The sequence below is a fragment of the Camelus bactrianus genome, chromosome 13 (assembly GCF_048773025.1).
Source record: "Camelus bactrianus isolate YW-2024 breed Bactrian camel chromosome 13, ASM4877302v1, whole genome shotgun sequence".
Lineage (NCBI taxonomy): Eukaryota > Metazoa > Chordata > Mammalia > Artiodactyla > Camelidae > Camelus > Camelus bactrianus.
Window position 1 is genome coordinate 29,356,309 of NC_133551.1, and position 23,265 is coordinate 29,379,573.

Genomic DNA, 23,265 nt, shown 5'->3' on the forward strand with positions numbered 1-23,265 from the left:
GACCCTGTCCTTGCACCGTGGTCAGCCAGTCCACTGCAGCAGTTCCTCCTGCTCTCCTCATGCCTCTCACCTGCCACTCGGGAGCTTCCCTGGAACCACAGGGGCACAGAGTGCCGTGGGATTGCTCAGGGCCTACGCATGCTCATGGGCCCTCGAGGCTGCAGGCTGCAAGCTGCAGGAAGGTGTGCTGCTGGCTCACCCTGTGCACTGTGGCTCAGGCTGCAGACGCCAACTCTGACATATTAGTTCTTACCCCCAGCAGCTGCCTGGAGGCACCAGCAATGCAAGGCAGCAGTGTGTGGGAGCTCACCCTGTGGGTGAGCTTTGACCAATGGCAGACAGTTAAATTCTCTCACCTGTCACTATATTTTCATATATTCTTTCTGGGGATGTCCCTAGTGACCAAGTAACCAGTTGTATTTTCTGTTGACACTGTGGCCAACTCAGTAACTTAACTACCTCAAGTCTGCTTTGCTCCTGTCCTGGTTCACTCCCTCGTTCTTGCTTCCCTGGAAGCAACTCCCCTCTCCCCAAGAAGTCTTAGCATGCCAGTTCTGCCTCAGGAAGTTTTCTAGGAAACCAAGGAAAGGATAGTAAGTATAATGATAGTTCTCTTTTACCTCTGCTAAGCACAACAGCCAGTGGTCAGGAGTGAGGGTGGATGGAAGAACTATTTTTTGTGCATTAAGTTAGGGAAGAAGTGCTTAGCCTTGGGTAGTCATCCTGGGCTGCAGATGTCAAGAGGGACATCTCTTTCTTCTTTTTAGGAAGTTGTGGCTTTGAACAAATTCTCACAAGCCAAGAAGGCATGAAGACTCAGCTGTGGAAAACCATTTTTCTGCCGCTGGAGTCCAAGGGCAACAGGTAAATGATCTTAATGGCCAAAAAGAGGAGAGAAAAAGAGACAGAGAAAGAAAGGGGGTGGGGGAAAGGGGGAGAAGAGGAGAGGCAAGAAGAGAGGAGAAGGAAACTGAGTAAAAGAGATCCCAGTTCTACTGACTCGGACTTCTCACATCAAGGTGCTCATATTACTCTCAAGATTAAGTACATCCAAGAGAAAAAAAAATGCCATTTGCAGCAACATGGATGGACCTAGAGATTATCATATTCAGTGAAGTAAGTCAGACAGAGAAAGACAAATACCACATGATACCACTTACATGTGGAATCTAAAAAATATTGATACAAAAAAACTCATTTACAAAAAAGAAACAGACCCACAGACATAGAAAACAAACTTATGGTTACCAGGGAGGAAGGGGGTGGTAAGGGATAAACCGGGAGTTTGAGATGTGCAGATACTAACTACTATATGTAAAATAGATAGACAACAAGTTTATACTGCATAGTGCAGGGAACTATATTCAGTATCTTATAGTAACCTACAATGAAAAAGAATATGGGAAGGAATATATGTATGTATATGTATGACTGAAACGTTATGCTGTACACCAGAAATTGACACAACACTGTAAACTGCCTATTCTTCAAGAAATAGAGGAAAAAATGATATAAATGAACTTATTTACAAACCAGAAATAGTCTCACAGACATAGAAAACAAACTATGATTACCAAAGGGGAACGGGGTGGGGAAGACGGATAAATCTGGAATTTGAGATTAACATATACCCACTATTATGTATAAAATAGATAAACAATAAGGGCCTACTGTATAGCACAGAGAACTATATTCAATATCTTGTAGTAACCTATAATGGAAAAGAACCTGAAAAAGAACACACACACACACACACAACTACACTTCAATTAAAAAAAAAAGATGAAATACATCCATGTGGTGGGAGAAGAAAGAACACTGTCCTATATTTGGATTTCTGCTTAATACATGACAAATACCAGACGATGACCAGTTTTTAGGAACTCAGAATGGAATGCTTACCACCAACAGAGATCTCTGCCCCACATATTCGAATCTCCTCGTTACTGCTACAAGCCAGTTTGCAGACAAACAGAGTTGTACCCAGGGGAAGACCTGAGACTTGAGAACTGAGGGAGTGACCATGCTGAAAATGGATTCTTCGGTCGAACTTGTAGAGGATTAACTTGTTAAAACTGGGGTATCGCAAGCAGCCTTGTTGGGGCTTCAAAGAGCACGAAATATTGACAGCTGATCCAAGTGAAATTACGTGGGAAGGTCCCACAGTCACATCTCCCCTCTTGCACACATCTGCAATAAGACACAAACGCAATCCCAATCAGCACATAGGAAACCCATTTCAAGATGGAGGGTTTGTGTACTTCCCTAAAGCTGGGTAAAACTAACCCCATCAAATCGTAGAAACAGACATAAGCTACACGGCTCTGGCTGTACTGCTGAAGCACAGTGAGGACAGAAGGCAACCCTCTAAAAGTCTAACTGTATTTGAATTAAAATACACAGCCTTCTCAAAACAGTAATACTACAACCAGAACTATAAATAGGAAAGTGGTGAAAAAATAGAGTTGGAAGAACATTCAGGAACACAGTTCCAAGAAAAACCAATCTCTCTTACATGCAAATTATTCACTAGACTACTAAAAAGTACTTCCCAGAAAAAAATCACATTTGTTTCCATTTATAATTTATAATACTTACTTCAATACTCATACCAAAAAGATTATAAAAGCTATTAAAAACATTTTAAAGGCTATTACAAATGTTAAGGGGCAGATGTGGGAATACATTAGGGATATAATGTATGTGTAACCTCTACATTTATTTTATAACAAGGAGAAAATATTCAGGGGCTCTGGTGTGTTTGCAGTTGGCATCAAGGATAGAAATTAGGTCTAACCTGCCATACTTTGCTATTCCTTCAAGATGTAAGACCCTGGACTGGATGAACCATTACCCAATACAGCTAATATGAAATTACATGAATGTATTCTTCTTTTAAAAAGAGTTTTCCGTATTATTTACTATGTGCCAGGTCCCACATTAAACTCTTAGTTAAAAGAGAGATCATTCTTACTCTCTATAAGTTTGTATATGTAAATATGACAACTAATCACAAATTAGCAGTTTAAGGTAGTACTCAGTAACTGTCAATGAAAAATGAAAAAAACCTCAGAACTATAGATACACCCTGGATTTTTAGATGTGAGATAAAGCCTCCACCAATTTTTTTTTTTTTTTGGTAATTATAAAGTTGCTTGGATTAACTACCATAAACAGAAACTGGTTAAAAAAAGTTATTCAAATCAAATAAAGGAAATACTGAATATTTATTTTAAGTGAAAAGTTTTAATTTTCAGAACTAAAACTAAAAGTCTCTTTCTCTCTCTTATGTTTCTGTTTCTTTGATTTTCTTTGATCCTAATGGGCCAGCAGGTAAAAAATAAGCAAAGAAAATGCCAACCTTCTTTTTTTTTTTTTTTAGTATAATTGAATCTGTTCATGAACACCCTCTGTTAAAATGCACAATAACATAAAACATTCATTCATGATATCTAGTTTGGTTACCTAGTCACTTTCTTAAGAGGAAATGATATGACTGGACTCTTAATCATTGGTATGAATTAAATAAAATACATATTAGTTACAGACATAGAACCAGACTTACCCACTTACCCATGAGAGGAAACTGACTACAGAAGACCAACTACCAGGACATGTGCCACACATACATATTTTATCTGAAACTGAGGACTTTAAACCAAAAATCCCTCCACGGATCAGATTCCAGAAATAGCTTACCTATTTTGGCCTTAACCAACAGTGACATGATGACAAAAATAAGTGCCAGTGAGCATCCTCTAACTGTATGTGCCATGAACAGTCAACTCTGGAATGCACCTCTGTATTTTTCCCTGTTAAAAAAACCCACAAATTCATTCATGTTAAAGACATTCAGAAAATACCAGAACTAACACCATTTAGAAGATAAAATGTCCCTTTAATTTTCTCCATATTGTTAAGATTTTTTTTTTAATGAAGTCTTTTAGAATTGGGTTTAAATACTTTGAGACTATGGGCAAGTCACTTAACCTTCTGAGCCTCAGTCTCACACAAAACTTATTTTCTTCCAAACAGGGCTGCATCATTATAGTCAAACTCAGACTTAAATTCCAAGAGTAGTGAGAATTTCTGACCCAGTCATGTGCTTTTGGAAGTAACAGGAGATTCAAAAGGGCTGATAACTCCCCAACCCTTCCCTGCCCTTGAATTTAGTAAAAGATTGATCTCCTTGGCTGTAAGAAAAGAATCCCACGGGTTCTGAGGGGGCTGTTCGGGTCTTCTACAGAAGTTCAATTTCACTTGTTTGTTTGCTTGCTTACTCACTACTTACTTATTTTACTAAGTACTTGAATCTTGAATGATTTGGAAAAATGCAATTATCTGTTTACAATTTAAACCTAAGGAGAGACTTTAGCAAATTCTCTAAATTCTATTAAAGGTGGGCAAAAAACTCATGAAGTAGGCTGGAAAGTCCTGTGATGTCAGGCCACTGGGAACAAGTCAATGCAAACGTTCATCTCAATTCCACGCCTAGAAATGTGCCAGAACGGACTGGAGAGCCTCAGAAAAATTCACTCGTTCACTGGACAGAGATGGCTGCCATTCATGTGCCAGGATGGAGCTAAGTGCTGGAGATACAACAGTTCTGCCCCGGTGGGCTTCTAGGACCATGTCCACTTGCTCTTTTGACTCCTCCACCTCCAACCCAGTCATCACTCAGGGAAGCTCCCAAATAATATTAGCATCTTTTCAATAGTTTTTACTCATTGCTCTTCCTCCTCCTCCTGACTTTTAAGTCTTGGAGGACCTTAGCGCACTCAAGACATTATTTTTTTCTCTATTTCTACTCTCTCCCAAGGGGTCTCACCTGGTCCCCTGGCTCTAGGTATCACCTCTATGCTAAAGACTCTCAGATGCTTTTCTGCAACTCAGATATTGCTCTGAGCTCCAGCCTCACATGTCTGTCTCCTTTGCATCACTTCTTGGACATCTAGCAGACTGTTTAATATTAGTATGTGCAATTTGAACTTTTGGTTCCCCTTTTCCAAACTGGTTCTTCCCCTAGCCTTTTCTACCTCAGGGAGTAACATTTTTATCCCTTAAGTTGCTCAAAAACTCAACATCATCCTTGATTCCACCCTCTTTCTCATGCCCCATAGCCAAACCATCACTAAGTCCTGTCAATTTTACCTCCAGAATGTGTCACAGATCAGGCAACTTCTCTCCATTTCTACCGTCTTCACCCTAGTCTGAACCATCATTATCTTTCCTCTAGGTGACTACAGTAGCTCCTTAATGTGTCTCTCCAATCCATCCCTGCCCCTGTCTAAGTCATTTTTCACATAGCTGACTACCTTTTAAAAACATACATCAGATTATGTTACCTGCTTCACAGCACCACTGCTTAAACCCTGTCCAAGGGTCCCACTGCTGTTAGAAAAATCCGAAGTCCTCACCACACAGGACTCTTTCAGCCGCTGCACGGCTTCACGTCTCCCATCTCGCCACCATCATTTGCTCTACTTTTTTGCCTTCCCAGCTCTGCTTCATTCACACTGGCCTTCAGACTGTTCCTTGAACAAGACATGCCCTTTGCTGCTCCGGGTTCTCTGCACTTTTCATTTCCTCTGCTAGAATCCTCTTCCCCCGGCTCTTAGTGGCTGACTGACTTACATCATTCAGATCTCAGATCATGTGTCACTTCCTCAGAGAGCCCCTCCCTGACCACCTAGCCAAAGTGGTCTTGCCCAGCTCCTTTCTATTCATCACCTTATTTATTGATTGATTTCATGGTAGAATCTGTACTTACCTTGTTAATTTACTTGATTACTTGTTTGTCATCTATCCTTGTGCTAGATTTCAGCCACCATGTGAGCAGGAACACTGACTGTCCTGCTCACTGCTGTATGCCAGCACTCGGCATTGGGAGAGAGTACTCAAAAAATGTTTATTGAGAGAAAGAAAGAAGGGAAAGGGGAGGTGGAGGGAGGCACATGAGCTGACCCACCAAAGATGTCCATGCCCTCATCCCCAGAAACTATGAATATTTTATATTGCATGACAAAGGGACTTTGGAGATGTGATTAAAGCTGGGGACCTTGAGGCGGCAAGATTATCCTGGGTATGCAAGTAGGCCCTAAAAATCTAAGAGTCCTTGTGGATGAGGGAGGCAGAGAGTTGGTCAGAGCTGTGATGTCAGGATTGCTGCCGCTGACTTCAAAGTTGGAGGAAGAGGGCCTGAGCCAAGGAATGTGGTGGCCTCTAAAACTGAGGGATGAATCTCAGTTTACAAATAAAATGTAAACTGTGAGTCTTGGTTAAAAATGTTTGAGAAACACTGATCTAAGCTGAAGTCTGACAGTTTCACACCCTCTAAATCATAGAGCTCAAGGTCACGACACATGATGGCCTCTGTGAGCAAATTCCTGTCGTTGTCACCAGCCACGTCCACCACTACTGACACTCCATTGTCTGGTAGCACTGAGCGCTTCTATTCCTCTGCACACCCCAGGCCAGTCCATGCTTCTGTGTCTTTGTTCATGCTATTCTCTTACCTTTCCACTGTTCTTAGACTGGCCAAGTCTTACTCATCCTTCCCAACTCAGCTCAGACACCTTTTATTCATTTATTCAGCAAATACATATTGAGCAGTCTGCTATATGCTTAGGGCTTGAGAGAGAGTGGAGGACAAGACAGACAGGGTTTAGCTCTCATGGAACCAACATTTTGGAGTAGAAAGACAGAAAATAAACACATAACACACACATGAATTCAGATAATGACAAAAGGCTACAGGAAGAAACTGGGGAGGAGAGAAAACGGTGAATGAAGGCGTTTCTAGGAGGTGAAACTCAAGCTGAGATTGGTCCAGGCCAGGCAAAAACTCAGAAAGAATTTTTACGACAGAGAAAACGGTGAGCTTTGTAAAGCTTGGCGGCAGAGGAACGAGCCTGCTGTGGGTGAGGCACAGAAGTAAGGTCAGGGTAGCTGGGGAAAGTGACTGTGGAGAGAATGGTATGAAACAAAACTGGAGAAGGCAGCAGAAGTCAGGTCCACCACGGGCTTGTCTGTCATGGAAAGGAGCCTGGATTTTGCTCTGAAATCTATGGGAAGCCACTGGTGTATATTTAGAGGTTTTATTTATTTATTTACTGGGTTTTAATTTGGGTGTCCCACGATATGAATTACATTAAACACACAAACATACAAAAGCAAACAAACAGGAAAACTCATCTTGGCCCCGTACAGAGAGGCCAGAGCGGAAGCTAGCAGACCCATCAGGAAGCAATTGCAGAGACCCAATTAGAAAATGATGGTGATGTGGATCACGGTGACAACAGTGGAGATGGAAAGAAGTGGCCAGATCTTAGGAAGGCTTACCAAATCTCCAGGTCAGACTGAAGCCTCCTGTGAGAGTCTTCATAGCATCCTGGCATCCTCCTATCTTAGCACCTGCCATAGTAAGTAAAACTAATTTAATTAGGTATCTGCCTGTCTCCCCCATTAGCTTGCAAGCTCCTTACAGGCAGAGGCCACACTCTGTGGCACATGGTAGGCAGAAACTTAAGTGGTTTTTCCATTTTTTACTTATAGTTCAGTTTAATGTAACTACAATACAGTAAAACTACATTAAATTTCATCCTGCTACATTGTATTCAACATCATTAATAGGTTTTTGTTTATTATAGCTACCTTAGTTGCTTCTTTAAAATTTGGAATATTTTGGCATGAAGGAAATTATGAATTGAATTAGAAGATAACTGAATGGACAGATACATAGGGATTAAATATGTTTCTGTTTCCTAACTGCAAAGAGTATCTACAGGGTATCTCTCAAGGTGTATTGCAACTTAGGGAGCTATAACATTCTCCAAATAGTAAAATATTCAATTGGTTATTACAAGAATTTTAAAAATGTATATATATGAAAAGTGTATATATATGAAATATATATATATATACACACCTACATATGAAGTAGAGGCTAAATCTGAGTTTAGATAGTACATTGATCCAAACACAAACATGCTCATTTTCTCCGAATGACCAGGTAAAACAGCTTCTTCATTTATAAGAAACTCAGAACTCTGAAGTCCTTCAAGTAAATGAGGTATCTTCCAATAAAATGAAACCTGTCAACTGTAAACATCCTTCATACAGCCTGCCTGGGGGGTCGATATTAAAACTACAACCCTGTCTTGAATCAGAAAATCAAAGTGTGCTATGTCATTGACTCATCACTCAAGTGGTGACAGTTTCCAGACAGTGAAAACAATGTCTCAGGGAGGGGGGCGGGGACCAGGCAGAAACACAGCAAGTGGCAGGAAGACAAAGACAACAGTCACCCCCTCAGTGAGTCTCTTCCCTCACTTCTCCAGGAAGAAGCACAAAATACAAAGCTCCTTCAAAATCACATTTGACTAGGCTAAGAAAAACCCTTACCACGGTGATAATTTCATGCAGGCAGGAATACTTCCTATTTCCATGTTACTTTTCTTCTGTAGCACCACAGTAAGTTCAAGGGGCAGCATGGTATTGTGGAAAAGAAAAAGGCCAGTGAATCTCAGTTCCACTGTGTGCTATTAATCGTAAGGGTGCCATTTCCTCATTTACGCAGTAAGTATAGCAATACCCACCTACACAAAGTTACCAGGAAGATGGCTATGCTAGTGCCATGCGCCCATGAGAATACCCAGCACAGAGTAGGCACTCCACTGAGGCTAGCTCCCATTCCCCTTCTGGGTCCAGCTTTTGAATCTCTTTTCTAAATAAATCACTTTTATGACCGCAATGTACTGTATGTTTTGTTAGACTAGGTAAAACATTATATGTTAGGCAATCTTAAGCCTGGCTATCAAAGCATTTAATAAGCCAGAGAAGAGAGGAACCTCAAAGGTTAGCTAGTAATTACCATGCCCTGCTGTTCCTTTCCCCTCCCAACAGCTGACATTTGAGCCTGGGCCACTGCAGAACAACCAAATGATTGTTTTGAACGTGCATTAAGGCCATCTGCCTTACAAATACATGCCAGTAATTACCCACTCGACTCAATGAGGCAGGGTACAAAATCCATCCCTTCTGCTGGCAAGGCTACTGACAGAAAAGTCTCATTGGTGGCAGACCAGTTTAAAGACAACAATTTGCAAATCATTTATTCTCCATTTCTCATTTTATAGATAGATAAACTGAGTCCTAGAGAAAAGAGGGGACTTGCCAAAGGCCACATGAATAATCCAGACCAGAAGGTGCTCCCAATTTCTAATCCAACATTACTTCTAGCATGTGAGATTGCTTCTGATCAGTAGCAACAGTAGCAGCATAATACTAACAATAACACTAATATTAATACTGCCCTAATGCTAATGCTACAGTCCACCGATCTCTTATGACGTTCATGCACATTACGTACAAAATTCATGATACCCATCTAGTAAAGCACTTACAATGCCTAATGCTTTAATCTTCAGAAGCTTGAATCATTATTTCTGATACCTGCCTCCATCAAGAGGATCAAACAGACCAAAAAACCCAGGTGTACATACAGTATGTAACCATTTCTAATGATCTATTCCATTATGAGGATGGAAAGGGAAATCAAATCCATCCAGTAGCTAACTTGCAAATAATTCATTGGAGCCATCCTTCTCTTCTCCGTGCCTGTCCATGAGCTACGTCATGAAGAACAGCCTCCTGAGTGAACCATTATCTCCCTCTTCCTTCTGAGTCTACCATTTGGTGAAAAAAATCTTAATAAGCCATGACATAGACAAATCCTGGCCTGCCAGCTCGCCGATCATCATATCAGCCCCTTCATAATGCCATGTTACATGGCTTGAAGGGGAAGGAAGGTAACCACATCACTCCCCTCTGCTTTTTCGTCTTTCTAACCAACAGTTCCAACTCCCATGACATGAGCTGAATTGGAGGCACACCTGTTTCCCTGTCTTTTGCAGCTGCTGAGGCTCTCTTGAATTTTCTCTCATCTACTGGGAAGAATTTGTAGTCCTACTTTTACTCAGAGAAGAAAAGAAAGAGAAGTTCCTTCTCTTGCTTGAAGTTTTGGTTCTTTTTTTTTTTTTTTAATTTCAGTCATAGTGTTTTCTCCTTTCCCTCTTTACCACCTCTTTATCATTTTTCTTAACAAAGGTTTCCTTGGGCTTTCCTCCCTTCTTTTCTGTTTTTCTGGAATGTTCTTTCCATCAGTCCTATTTGTCTTTCTTTCCATTTCAGATCTATTACACCAGATATAAGAGACTCCTGAAATGTTTTGTGTGAACAAATTACATTTAAAATGTATTAAGGAATCTTATCAGGCCCCAACCCCAGAATCATGTGTACTATAAACTGTCTTGTAAATTGAACAAGCATTCACACAATAGAACAATAAAAAGGAAACAAAGAAAGAAGAAACAAGACATGGATAGAGTCTTGAAGAAACAAGGTACTTTCAAATCGACTGGTGTTTTTTGCTGTTTTTCCTTTCTTTAATTAGCTCCATAAGGCTACAATTTTCATGACACATGTTCAATCAAGTTTCAACAACTCAACCTTCTCTATTTCTACTCTCTGCATCCTTCAAGAGCTATAAATAAAATAAGCTATCGTTTATTGGAAAGGATGATGTACTGGAAAGAGCATGGTATCTGGGGCCAGAGGACCACCCTGGGTCTACTTCTCTACTTCTTCCTGTCATCGTTGCAAGTAATTTCACCTTTCAAAGCCCCTTCTCCCTGTTTAAAAAATGGAAATCCACATTTATTGAGGAAATTAAATCTTTTCACTAACTTTTGTTCCTTAATTTATTGGAAATGTCTCTCCTTGAGCAAATTCAGTCTTGAAGTCTATTTGTGGACAGCGGCGTGGGGTTGGCTGGTCTATCCTTGGGTCTTGAGTATTGTGAAATCCTGGCAAGATCTGTAACATCAGCCCCTGAGTCTTTCATTAGCGCAATGAGGCATTAAAAATATTAAAGCACATTACAATTACTTTGTTTTAAGAGTTTTCTAGGAATTTCACAACTATCTTAAGATAACTGGAGGCACCTCGGGGGAGGTGAGGGGACTAAGACTATTGATCACCAACCCACAATATTCATCAAGGTTTCTTCTATAAACTAAAAATTCAACTGAAATCTCTACACTAACAACCCCATGTCTCAGCGTCTCTGCCTGATGTTTTTCTTAACATTTTCCTCTGCATATTACTGCAAAAGAGATATAAGTTAAGATTCTAATCTTAATAATCTTTTATAGGCATTTACTTAGCAATTTGTCACAATGCAGAGCATATGACTGAGATGTTAATATTTGGTCTTAAGTAAAGTAACTATGGGTATCTCTATCCTACAGGTGGGGAAATCTGCAAGCTGACGATGATAATACAGAAAAATCAGAAGTAAATTCAGAATTTGATACATTTAAACTACCTTCTATGCTTGAATTTTCTCAACTGTAAATGAGAATAAAAATATCACCTACCTCACGGGATTATCATGGCAGTTAAATGAGAAGCTTTTAGCACACTGTCTGGTATATAGTAAGAGCTCAATAAATATTATCATCTGCCATCGTTATAATAAGAAAAAGGTTAACATCACTTATCAACGACATGTTGGAATTAAGTTAGGCATTTTGACCTCTCTCTTGGCCCATTCATCTAGCTTGCCATTGAAAGATTAATTTGATTAAAACTAGATCCCATGCTTCCTTAATAACAGATGACTTTATGCCATCTATCATTGACGACAGTAAAGTGTTCTCATAATTACTGTCTTCCCAAATAGTTTTAACTCCTGGAGGACAGGGACTCTCATGTCTTCATATTTATTACAGTGACCAGCACAATGTCTTGAACGTAAGAGATGGTCAACACACATCTGTACTTTAAAAAACCATTGTTACTATTAGAAAAGAGCACCACAAGATTCCAAGAACCAAAGAAATTAGACAAGGCTTCTTTGGGATTTGGCTTTCTTTTCAGGTTAGCCTACACAAATTTACATGTGGAAGTCAAAAGCAGTGCTGTGAGTGCAACTGCAAAAATGACAAATAACTGGTCAGAGAACAAAGCAAGGGCAGTAATTAAAAAATAAGTCCACAGCTGAGAAATGATGTGCAGCATCTCCTGTACTTCGAGGATTCTTCTCCCATAAAAATCTCATGTGTGCTTTAGAATTTTTTCCACACTAAAACTCATTCTAATACAGAGAAGACTCAGAGCTTGCCAACATTTGGGAATTTATGTAAACATTATAACATTCAAGAAATACGATGCATCATAAAAGAACACTGCAAACTCTTTTAGAGCTTTTCACGCCCAAGAAAGTGATAGTAATGAATTGAGGATCTCACATTAAAATGGAGAAGAGTGTCAGTTCTTAGCCACTAAGGTCCTTTCAGGTACATGCTGGACAGAGAAACAGAGCACTGTGCCAGCCCTTGTTAATGGGAATGAGAATCAAAGGTTTGTCCAAGTGGAGGTGGATATCGTGTTATGAGTAAGAGGCACAAAGGCAAGGAACATGGAGTCTGAAGCCAGAAACCTGTAACTAACTACCTCTGCGAAAGTGCAAAAGTTTCCTTATCTGTGAAATGGGAATACTAATAACCACTTCACTGGGTTTTGAAAGAATTATAGTGGATAACAATGATACTCAAGGGCTAGGTACAAATCAATAAAGATTTTTATCCACACAGGATATACACGGAGGGGACTGTAACAATCACCAGGAGTTTAAAAAAGAACAGAGACTAATTTTGCCCTGTTCTTAGACATACCAGGAAACAAACTTTTTGTATGCTTTTGGGTTGCTATTTGTAAGACCCAGATCTAATCACGGGGATACTTAATCCCTTCCAATGCTTCTGTTTAGTGACCCTCAATTAGGCGAAAAGGGCCTCTCTATAGAGACACTTCACAGATGAGAAAACTGACATTAGCCATAAGGCTCGGCTAGTACCAGAGCATTCTGCTGGTAACTGGCCAGCAGGACTCTGTGGGTCCACAGAGGCCCCAGGAAAGTGCTGCCGAGAGAGGGACAATTCACCTCCACGCAAGACTAAGGAAGACTCCCCAATATCTTGCTCACCCAAAGGTCCACTTTCAAGCCCCGAGTCATGCCCGTGGGCCTGGACCAAAGCTGGACCCTGAGGCATGCCCGCTGCCCTTTCCAGACGCCATCCCCTCCTTTCCTCATGCGCCCACCATTCTGCTTCCCGTCTCAGCGAGCGCCTTGGAGGCTCAGTCTGAGCGCCCCCTCCCCAACCCCAACCAGCACCCTCAAGCGAACATCACGCCCAGAGAGGGGGGAACTTGACTAAGAGAGGTCGCCCCCAATCCCATCCTTCCCTCCACCCCGGGGAGAAGCGAGGCACGGAAGCCCGGCGTCCCCGGCACCTCCCGACACCCCCCCCCGCCCCCCAATCCCAGGTCACTCACCGCGCGTCGCCAGCCCGCGGGCCGGGTGCGGGGTCGGCGCGGAGCCGGTGGCCGGATGCTGCGAGGCGCACGTGCCGCGCCGGCCGTGTGCGCCCCGGGCGTCCCGGAGCCCGTGCCCGGCCCCCTGGTGGCCCCGGGGTGGGCGCTCGGGCGCCGCGGCGCGCGCGGACGTGCGGGGGGCGGGGCCCGGGCCGTAGCGGAGGGCGAGCGGCTGCGCGGCGGACGGTCGAAGCAGCCGGGCCAGGGTCTGGTTCCGCCACTGGCCGGCTGTGCCTGTGTCGCCGGGAGCAAGGTAATTATCGCTGCGCACCTTCGGTTTCCCTCCGGTACCGTGCGGGCAGGAAAGCCGAGCTCCGAAGCCTGAGCGACCACTGACCGGCTCGGTGCGGTGAATTATGCGCCCAGGTATGAAAAGCCCGGCCCAATCGTGTTCCCGCCTTTCACAGCCACGCAGAAGTGGCGCTTCGCTAATACTCATTAGAGAACTTTCCTCAGAGATGTTCCTCCTCTGTGCTTGCCCACCTCTTACCACACCCTGTGCCGTGGTCTCCACAGTGGGTTGTGTGCAAGTCTGGGTGTGGGAAGAAAATACTAGAACTTTCATTTATGTTTGGTAACTAAAAAATAAGAGAAAATTAACATTTAATAGATGGCATGACCCCGACCGTAAACGGTCCCATGTTCTATGTAAGTGGAGTTCTGAGGGAAGAGGGGAAACTGTCCAAAGTGCAGAGGGGATGACAGCAGTGCTTTTATTTAGAACATTTCATTGAATCCAGGAATTAAACTGTAAGACATACCGTGTTTTATATACTAGTAAGAAATAAAAAGACCTGTCACATAAAATTATGACATGATGCTTCCTTGTCACTTACAATATTTTTCATTAAATTTTAAAAAATATCTCTTAGATTTATTTAGGCATACATGTTTATCATCTATCACTCTTGCTAATTCAAAAAGAAAAAGGAAAATTTAGGCAAAATAAACTTGGTTAAAATCGTCTTTAGATACGTGCACATTTAGTGTCTAACACTCCTGATCACTTTTTTTGTTTCGCCCAGTATCGTCAGTAATACGATTATTAATAAGGCCACATTTCTTAAAAGAATGTCCCACTGTTACCTCGGAATGTTCTTCCAGTTCCCTAAAGCCGAGCCAGGTTTGCTGAGCATGCGCAGAGCCGAGTATATGGCCATACTGTTTGGGCAGTAGACATAAGACGTTAAATATGGAAAAAAAGTACATCTTAGAATTCAGCAGTGTACATTGATTGCTTTTTTGAGGCTGTAACATATTGTAGTTTACCTACTTAAGCAATTAGCTATGCGAATAATTTGATAAAAACAAATCCTTTAAATTGTAGAATCTTAACACTTGTGTAGTGAGATGTTTAAGTGGCTGTGAAAATTCTTTACAACAAAGTTAAAAGAGTTATTTTAGTTAAAAGTTATTTTTTTCCTTTTACCAAAAAGGGCAAATATTCTAAATTTGCTGGTCTTTTCTGTAGTGATATGTCTCTTGATAATATGGAATCTAATAGATTTTTCTGGGAGAAAACAAAAACAAGAAAACAAGGCTTCTTTGTCCCTTGAAGGAAAGATAACATTTAACACTGAGTGAGAAAGTGCTATAAAGAGAACATTTGAAAACAAAAAATTTCAAAATGTTTGGGGGGCGGGGGTTTTGGCTAAAAATTATGTAACCTTTTTACCTGCAAAAAAAAGCTTTAAAAAACTTGGAAACAATTTACTATCTTGCTTCAATTTTTCAGTTGAGTAATTGAGTGAATTTTTGAACCCATTTGTTGAAAATGCACAGCTTCTGCTCCGTGTGAAATCTCAGTTGTAATAAAATGATGGTAACCAAATGTTAATAATAAGCTTGTATAATTCATGGATTAGCTTATTTTTTTTTATAATTTTTAGTGGGAAGAAACATTTTTATTTTGTTAATAAATATTCCAAAAATGTATTTTACTCTTTATCTCATTTTAAAATTAATTTGTTTTTGTGTACTTTTCACAACGTATATGTTGTAAATGTATATTTGCAACATATATTCATTTACATATATATAAATTTATAAGTAAACTAAAAAGAAAACTGAACACGTATTGGGGAGGTAGTGTCAAATCCCTTATTTCTTAAGGCATGTGCAATCTAAAATGTTTAAAGACCACTAGTCTATTAACTTCTAATTGTAGCATCTTATAAAGTTGCTAAGTCAGACCCAAGATGGTGTTCCAGTGCATCTGAGCCATTTTCTGTAGGGAAACAGATGAGAGGTATTGGACAAAGGACTTGAATCTGTTAATGAAGCAAAACAAATTAGGTTACAACTATAAGATGCAGGCAACAGTAATAGCCTCCATTATTCTCTTTTTTCCCTAGATGCAGATATTTCAGAAGATGACCAATCTAATAAGTATTATTAGAGAAGCTATCATCTTCCAAGTCCATCAGTGTATCATTCAATTTAGGGTTAAATATTGAGGGAAGGCTTGTGCTAATAGTTACTGATAACAGCAGTTCTCCCATCCTCCCTGCGTCCTCCCTGTTATTGCAATCTCCATGAATGCAAGGACCACATCTGTCTTGTTTGCTCCCTGATCTCCAGCACCTGGCACTGTGAGTGGCATAGGACAGGGCTCAAATATTTATTGAGTTGAATTGGTTTGTTCTGGAGAGATCACATTCTCTTTGGTGCATCATGGCTATAAGTGGTGTTGAATCTTCAGACTTCCAACAGAGTTAAAACAAGAATAGTTGGAAAATTGTATATAGTTTTTCCTAGCAAGTCAGTGACCCTTCCATATGGAATCTAACCATCTGTAGAGGTCTTTCTATTGTCTTTCTTCTCTTCTCTTCCTTTTCTTCCTCCTTCTTTTAATATCTGGAGAGTTTCCCTAATAGATAAATGGTGATTGGCAGTGGTTAACTATCTAGTTAGAGGGAAAAAAATCTTGTTTGTTTTCTGAGAACAAGCCCTAGACAGTGGAGAATGCCTGATGAAGCAAGAGCCTCCAAGATCCTCACCTCCTGCTTACCACTGAAGCCACACTGCTCACTGTGCACCAAACAGACCAGGCAGGCTCCTGCCTCAGGGCCTTGCCCTCTCTCATCTTCTGCCTGGAGACGTCTGGAGACATAAGGGGCACCTGCTCTCTTACCTTCCTGCTTAACTGTCACCTTCTCAGCAAGGCCCTCCTCCTGACTATCCCACTCAACTGTCCACTCCGCCCCCTGCAGTCACTTTTGTTTCCCAGGTTGCATGTGTCACCTTCAAACATACTACATAACGTCCCTGCGCTGCTTTTTGTCTGACCCCAACTGAAAGTCAGCTCCACACACACAAGAAAAGAGCCTAGCATACAAACCAAAGTATCAACCTGTGAGAGTTACGATGCTTATTTTTAACTGTGTGGATGTGAGATGGCCGTCTGCCTGGCCATAGTTAGATGAGTGCACTTGCAATCAAAAGCTCAGTTAAGTGAATAACCACAGTGACAGTGACAAAGACTTTTCTAGGAAATACTAGTTCAGTTTCCATTTCTGGTACTTTTCCATTCCTTTAAATGCCTATTTTGGTTCACTGTTGATACCAAAAGTCCTGAAAATACTCACACTGTGCTGTGAACAACTGAGTGTCATTTGTCAGAATAAATATTAAGAGATGGTTGCCAAAGTAGTGATTTAGTGCATCAGACAAATTCTGGCACCAGTTAAGCTTGGTAAGAAGGTTTTGACATACATTTTAACCTTTTCCTTTAATAAGGAAATTAGAGTCTAAGATTATTTATTCTTACTGCTTCACTTAGCAAAAGTTCCACTTCTGAAAGTTTTTGCTTAATTATCAATTTTACTCAGCTGTCCAAAATGTTACACTTATAGGACACCAATATAACTCCTAAATATACATGTACTGTCATATATTGAAAGGGTTATATATAATATTGTGGTGCAAGATTCGTAAATTACTGGTAATCCCCAAAGATTCATAAAATGCAGAGTTGTATGTTTTCCACAACTGACATTCAACAAGCACAGATGTTGTTTATAGATGAACAAACCACATGGAAAATGCCGTCTCTTGGATAGGAGCAATGCATTTTCAAGAGGAGCCTTATTAAATGAAAATAAAGGTTAAAGAGTAAAATGAGATGTGAGGCAAATGTAAAACCCTGACAGCCACAGGGCCCCATACAATATAAATTTGATTCACAGTCTGGCTCTGCTATTCTCAACAGCTAAATCTAAGAGACATTATTTGCAAGATTCACAGGTTCCATAATATGATGATGTAATCTGGTCATCAGAAGCAGAATTTTTGGTGGCCCAGAAGAAAGTGTTTTGTAGGTTCTTCTAAAGAGGAGAGTGATTCACATAAAAGACAAATTTCTTACAAACATTCCTACACAAAACCACACAGATGTTTCGTATTTATTTAGTTGGTTAGTTACAGAATTGGTCAATAAAAGTCTCTTAAAGGGCATTCTGAAATATAGATGCTTGGTGAGCATTAACATTCTTTTCTATATATCAGTCTTTTAGGCATCAAAAATCTCTTTACTCTATGCTTCTCATACATAGAAAATATTCTCTGATTTCCAAAGTGAGATAAGTTCAAATCCTGTCCGCTCACCGTGTCCAGCTCAGAGCCAGGCTCTCTGGGAAATGAGGAATAGTGGCTACCTAGTGGGATAAGACTCCTTTGATCTACTGCCTACAATCCTCAAACATATGTTACCTGCACCCTACTCCCTCACACAAAGTGTGAAGTGGTGGAACAGGAGCAATGAGTGCTCGCCTTTGAAAAAGAAAAATGTGAGACACCAGGAGTCAGAAGTCATTGGTCTGAAGCACTGCTGTCTGCTGGGTGATGTAATAAAGTTTTTGATTTTGGTCTATAGGACCTCTGTTAAAACAGACAGGAAGAATCTCAGTTAAGTATCCTTTCCTTTAAGTCAAACACAATGGAGTAATAATAGGATAAATTAATAATTTGTCCTCTCCCCTCCAGTCTCTTCCTCTAAAATAATAGTTTTGTGAGAATCTTTCTGCATTTTACTTCATGCCTTTATAGATGTATAAAAGCATAGTAGTTTTTTTTTTTTACTTTTAAAAAATTGAGCCAGGCTATCCATTTGTCTGTCTGTCTGTCTATCTATCTACTTTGTTTTTCTTTGCCACGTGGCATAAACTTTATTCCACAACGTACATAATAGATCTAATTCATGTTTTCAATAGCTACAAGTATTCCATACTTGACTACTTCAAGTTTATTGCTCTTTCTTCTGCAGCGTCAAACCTTAAATCCATCCAATTAGTTTTATATAAGATGTTAAAATATCAGCTCTGGAAGTTCCATTTATTATTTTGTATAGTTTCTGTTTCTATTCTTACTAGTTTTTCCTTTAAATCTTTGAGTGCATTTATAGTAGTTATAGTGAAGTCCTTGTCTGCTATTTCTATCATCTCTGCTATTTCTGGGTTTCTTTTATTGTCTGATGTTTCTCCTACTTATGAGTCACATTAATTGTGCTTCTTTGCCCATCTAGTATAATTTTTTTTACTGAATCCTAGAGATTGTAAATGTCATGTGATTTTGAAAGTTAAAATATTTGCTATCCGGTCCTATACAGAAAAAAATTTGCTGACCTTGCCCTAAATGTTTAGAATTGTGTTGAGTGTAATTGTTGTACATGGAGCACACAGCATACAATTGTCTTTTAAAGTCCTACTTCACCTCCTTCCTTTTTTCCAATTAATACATCGGTATATCCCCACATCCTCTCTAACATTTGTAATTTCTTGCCTTTTTGATAATGGTCATTCTGATAGGTGAGGTGACATCTCATTGGGGTTTTGATTTGCATTTCACTTATGATTAGTGATCTTGAGCACATTTTCATATGCCTGTTGGCCATTTGTGTATCTTCTTTGGAAAAATGCCTATTCAGATCCTCTGTCTATTTTTTAATCAAGTTTTTGTTTGTTTGTGTGTTTTGCTATTGAGTTGTATGAGTTCTTTTTATATTTTAGACATTAACCCTTTATTAGATATATGATCTGCAGTTTTTTCTCCCATTCAGTAAGTTGCCTTTTCATTTTGTTGATGGTTTCCATTGATTTTCAGAAGCTTTTTAGCTTGATGTAGTCCCATAATCATTGCAAAGATCAATGTCAAGGAGCTTACTGCCTATATTTTCTTCTAGGAGTTTTATGGTTTTAGGTCTTACTTTCAAGCCTTTAATCCATTTTGGGCTAAGTTTTGTGTAAGGTGTGAGAGGGTGGTCTAGTTTCATTGTTTTGCGTGTGGTTGTCCAGTTTTTCCTGAATCACTTGTCAAAGAGACTGTTCTTTCCCTGTTGTATATTCTTGACACCTTTGTCATAAACCCATATATGTGTGGGTTTATTTCTGGGCTCTCTATTCTATTTCTTTGATCTGTGTCTGTTTTTATGCCAATACTGTTTGATTACCATCGCTTTGTAATATAGTATGTTATCAGGATGCGTGATATCTCCGGCTTTGTTCTTTCTCACGATTACTTTGGCTATTCTGGGTCCTTTGTGGTTCCATATAAATTTTAGAATTGTGTGTTCTATTTTTCAAAATGCCATTGGAATTTTGATAGGCATTGCATTGAATCTGTAGATTATTTGGGTAGTATGGATATTTTAACAATATTAATTCTTCCAAGCTATGAGCATGGAATATTTTTCAATTTATTTGTGTCTTCTTTAGTTTCTTTCATCAGTGTCTTATAATTTTCAGTGTACAGGTCTTTCACTTCCATTGTTACATTTATTCCTAGGTATTTTATTATTTTTGATGCAATTGTAAATGGAATTGTTTTCTTAGAACTGATTTTCATATATTGATTTTTTATCCTGAAACTTTACTGAATTAATTCATTTATTGGTTCTAACAGTTTTCTGGTGGCGTCTTTAGGATTTTCTATATAGTATCATGTCATCTGCAAATAGTGATAGTTTTACTTCTTCCTTTCCAATTTGGATGCATTTTCCTTTCTTTTCTTGCCTAATTGCTCTGGCTAGGACTTCTAGTACTATTTTGAATAAAAGTGGCAAGAGTAGGCTTCCTAGTTCTTGATCTTAGAGAAAATACTTTCAGCTTTTCACCATTGTGTATTATGTTAGCTATGGACTTGTCATATTTGGCTTTTACTATGTTGTGATATGTTCCCTCTATATCCACTTTGTTGAGTCTTTAATAATGGATGTTGAATTTTGTCAAATGCTTTTTCTGCAATCATTGACATGATCATATGATTTTTATCCTTCATTTTGTTGATATGGTATAACACAGATTGATTTGTCAATATTGAACTATCTTGGTACATCTGGAATAAATCCCACTTGATTATGGCATATAATCCTTTAAGATATTGTTGAATTTGGTTTTCTAATATTCTGCTGAGGATTTTTACGTCTATGTTCACTAGGGATATTGGCCTGTAATTTTCTTTTCTTACAGTGGCTTCGTCTAGTTTTGGTATCAGGGTAGTGCTGGCCTTGTAAAATCAGTTTGAAAATATTCCCTCCTCTTCTGTTTTTTTGGAAGGATTTTGAGGAGACTTGGCATTAGTTCTTCTTTAAATACTTGTTAGAATTCACCATCTGATTCTGGACTTTTGTTTGCTGGGAAGATTTTGATTACTGATTCAGTCTCCTTAATAGTAATCAGTCTGTTCAGGTTTTCTATTTCTTCATGATTCAGTCTTTGTAGCTTGTATGTTTCTAGGAATTTATCTATTTCTTCTAGGTTGTCCAATTTTTGCATATAATTGTTCATAGTAGTCTTTTATGAGCTTTTGTATTTCTGTGATATCAGTTGTAATGTCTCCTCTTGTATTTCTGATTTTATTTGAGTTATCTCTCTCTATTTTGGTGAGTCTAGTTCACACCCCTTATAGCTTTTTGTTTTGTCTACTTTTTCCCCCTTTCTTATTGTCTATTTCCAGTCCTGTTCTACTTCCCATCCCATTGACACTCTCATTTATATAGTGTATGTCTTTCCATATTCTATGTGTTTATTTACATACATATGAATTTGTGATAAATATCTAACATTGTTGTGGTTGTAAAAGTTTAAATGAATTTATAAATTTAATACTGTTTTTACTTTTATTTCCCTCTCAACATCATGTTTTTGAGATCAATCCATGTTGCAAGCAGCTTTGGTTCATTGTTTCAGTCTACTGCATAGAATTCCTTCAAAAGCATAACCCACATTTCTACATCCATACTCATATTGATAGGCTTAGTTGGTTCCAACTTCTTGCTACCACAAATAATACCTTGAACATTCTTGTGTATGTCTCTTGTGCATGTATGAGGATGTTTCTCCAAGGTGCACACCCAGAAATAGAAGTGCTGTGTTGTAAGTGATGCACGTGCTCAACTGCACCAAGTACAAGATTGTTCTTTAAAATTGGCTGTACCAGTTGGCAGTCACATGAGTAGCACCTGAGGATATCCATTTCTCCTCATCCTTTTCAGAATTTTGTATCATCCAATTGTATTAGTTTCCTACTGCTTCTGTAACAAATTACTACAAGCCTGGTGGTTTAAAATAATACACATTTGAAGGTCTGAAGGTCAGAAGTCCAAAGTGGGTCTTACTGAGCTAAAATAAATTTGCTGGCAAGGCTGTACTCTTCTCTGGAGACCCTAAGGAAGAGTCCATTTTCTTGCCCTCCCAGCTTCTGGAGTTCACTCACATTCCTTGGTTCATGGCTTCCCTCGTCTTCAAGGTAGCAATGGCCAGTCAAGTGTTTTTCACATCACATCACTCATACTCCTTTTCCTGCCTCCCTCTTTTACATTGAAGGACCCTTGTAACTACATTAGACCCACCTGGATAATCTCCTGCTCTCCAAGTCCACTGATTAATAACATTAATTCCACTTGCAACCTTAATTCTCTCTTGCCGTGTAATGTTAACATATTCACAGGTTCTGGGGATTAAAATTTAAGTATCTTTGGGGGGCCATTTTTCTACCTATCATACCAACTTTATATTTTTGGCCAATTTGTAAAACATCTTATTGTACCTAAAATGCACAAAGAACTCCGATAAATTTGGTAATGAAAAAAGGAATAGAAAATTAGTACTGAATGTAAACAGACAATTCACGGAAGGAAAAACCTGAAATGCCAATAAATATATGGAGAGATGCTCAACTTCACTTTTAATAATAGGAACACAAATTTAAAGTGCACTGAGACCCTTTTTTGGTAACAACATGAGATATTTTTTGCAACAGTTTGAGATATAGTTAATATACCATATAACTCATTCATCTAAAGTATATAATTCATTGGTTTTAGTAGACTCAGACTTGTGCAACCATCACTGTAATCAATTTTGGACTGTTTTCATCATCTCCCAACAAAACACTATAAACTTTAGCTGTCGCTTCCAACCTCTCCTTCCTTCCTGACTCTATGCAACCACTAATCTACTGTGTCTGTAGATTTGCCCATTCTGGACATTTCATATAAATGCAAATGACCTCTTTCACTTAGCATGTTTTCAAGGTTCATCTGTGTTGTAGCTGTATCAGTACTTTATTCCTTTTTATAATTGAATAATATTATTTTATAGTATTGATATACCACATTTTGTTTATCCATTCATCATCTGATGGACATTTTGGTGGTTTCTATCTTTTGGTGGAATGATGCTGCTATGAGCATTCATGTACAAATTTTTGTGTGGACATATGCTTTCATTTCCCTTCAGTGTATTCCTAAGATTGAAATTACTGGGCTGAATATAGTAACTTTATGTTTAAGTTTTTGGAAAACTACAATCTGTTTTCCAAGGTTGCTGCATC

General features: G+C 39.3%; 1 protein-coding gene across 4 annotated transcripts in view; it reads right to left on the reverse strand.

The window, feature by feature from the left end:
* Positions 1-13,534, reverse strand: part of IL12RB2 (interleukin 12 receptor subunit beta 2) — a 68,306-nt gene extending 54,772 nt beyond the window's left edge. For 2 of the 4 annotated variants that reach the window (XM_074376269.1, XM_074376266.1), the window contains exons 1-4: positions 13,399-13,529; positions 7,342-7,413; positions 3,700-3,812; positions 1,903-2,190 (exon numbers count right to left, since the gene is read on the reverse strand). In XM_074376269.1, the coding sequence (XP_074232370.1) occupies positions 1,903-2,190; positions 3,700-3,775 (364 nt within the window). In that variant the 5' untranslated portion in view covers positions 3,776-3,812; positions 7,342-7,413; positions 13,399-13,529. Of the gene's footprint in view, positions 1-1,902; positions 2,191-3,699; positions 3,813-5,345; positions 5,482-7,341; positions 7,414-13,398 lie in introns of those variants that run through there. The other 2 variants (XM_074376267.1, XM_074376268.1) reach the window with 2 other exon arrangements.
* Positions 13,535-23,265: the final 9,731 nt, after the last annotated feature.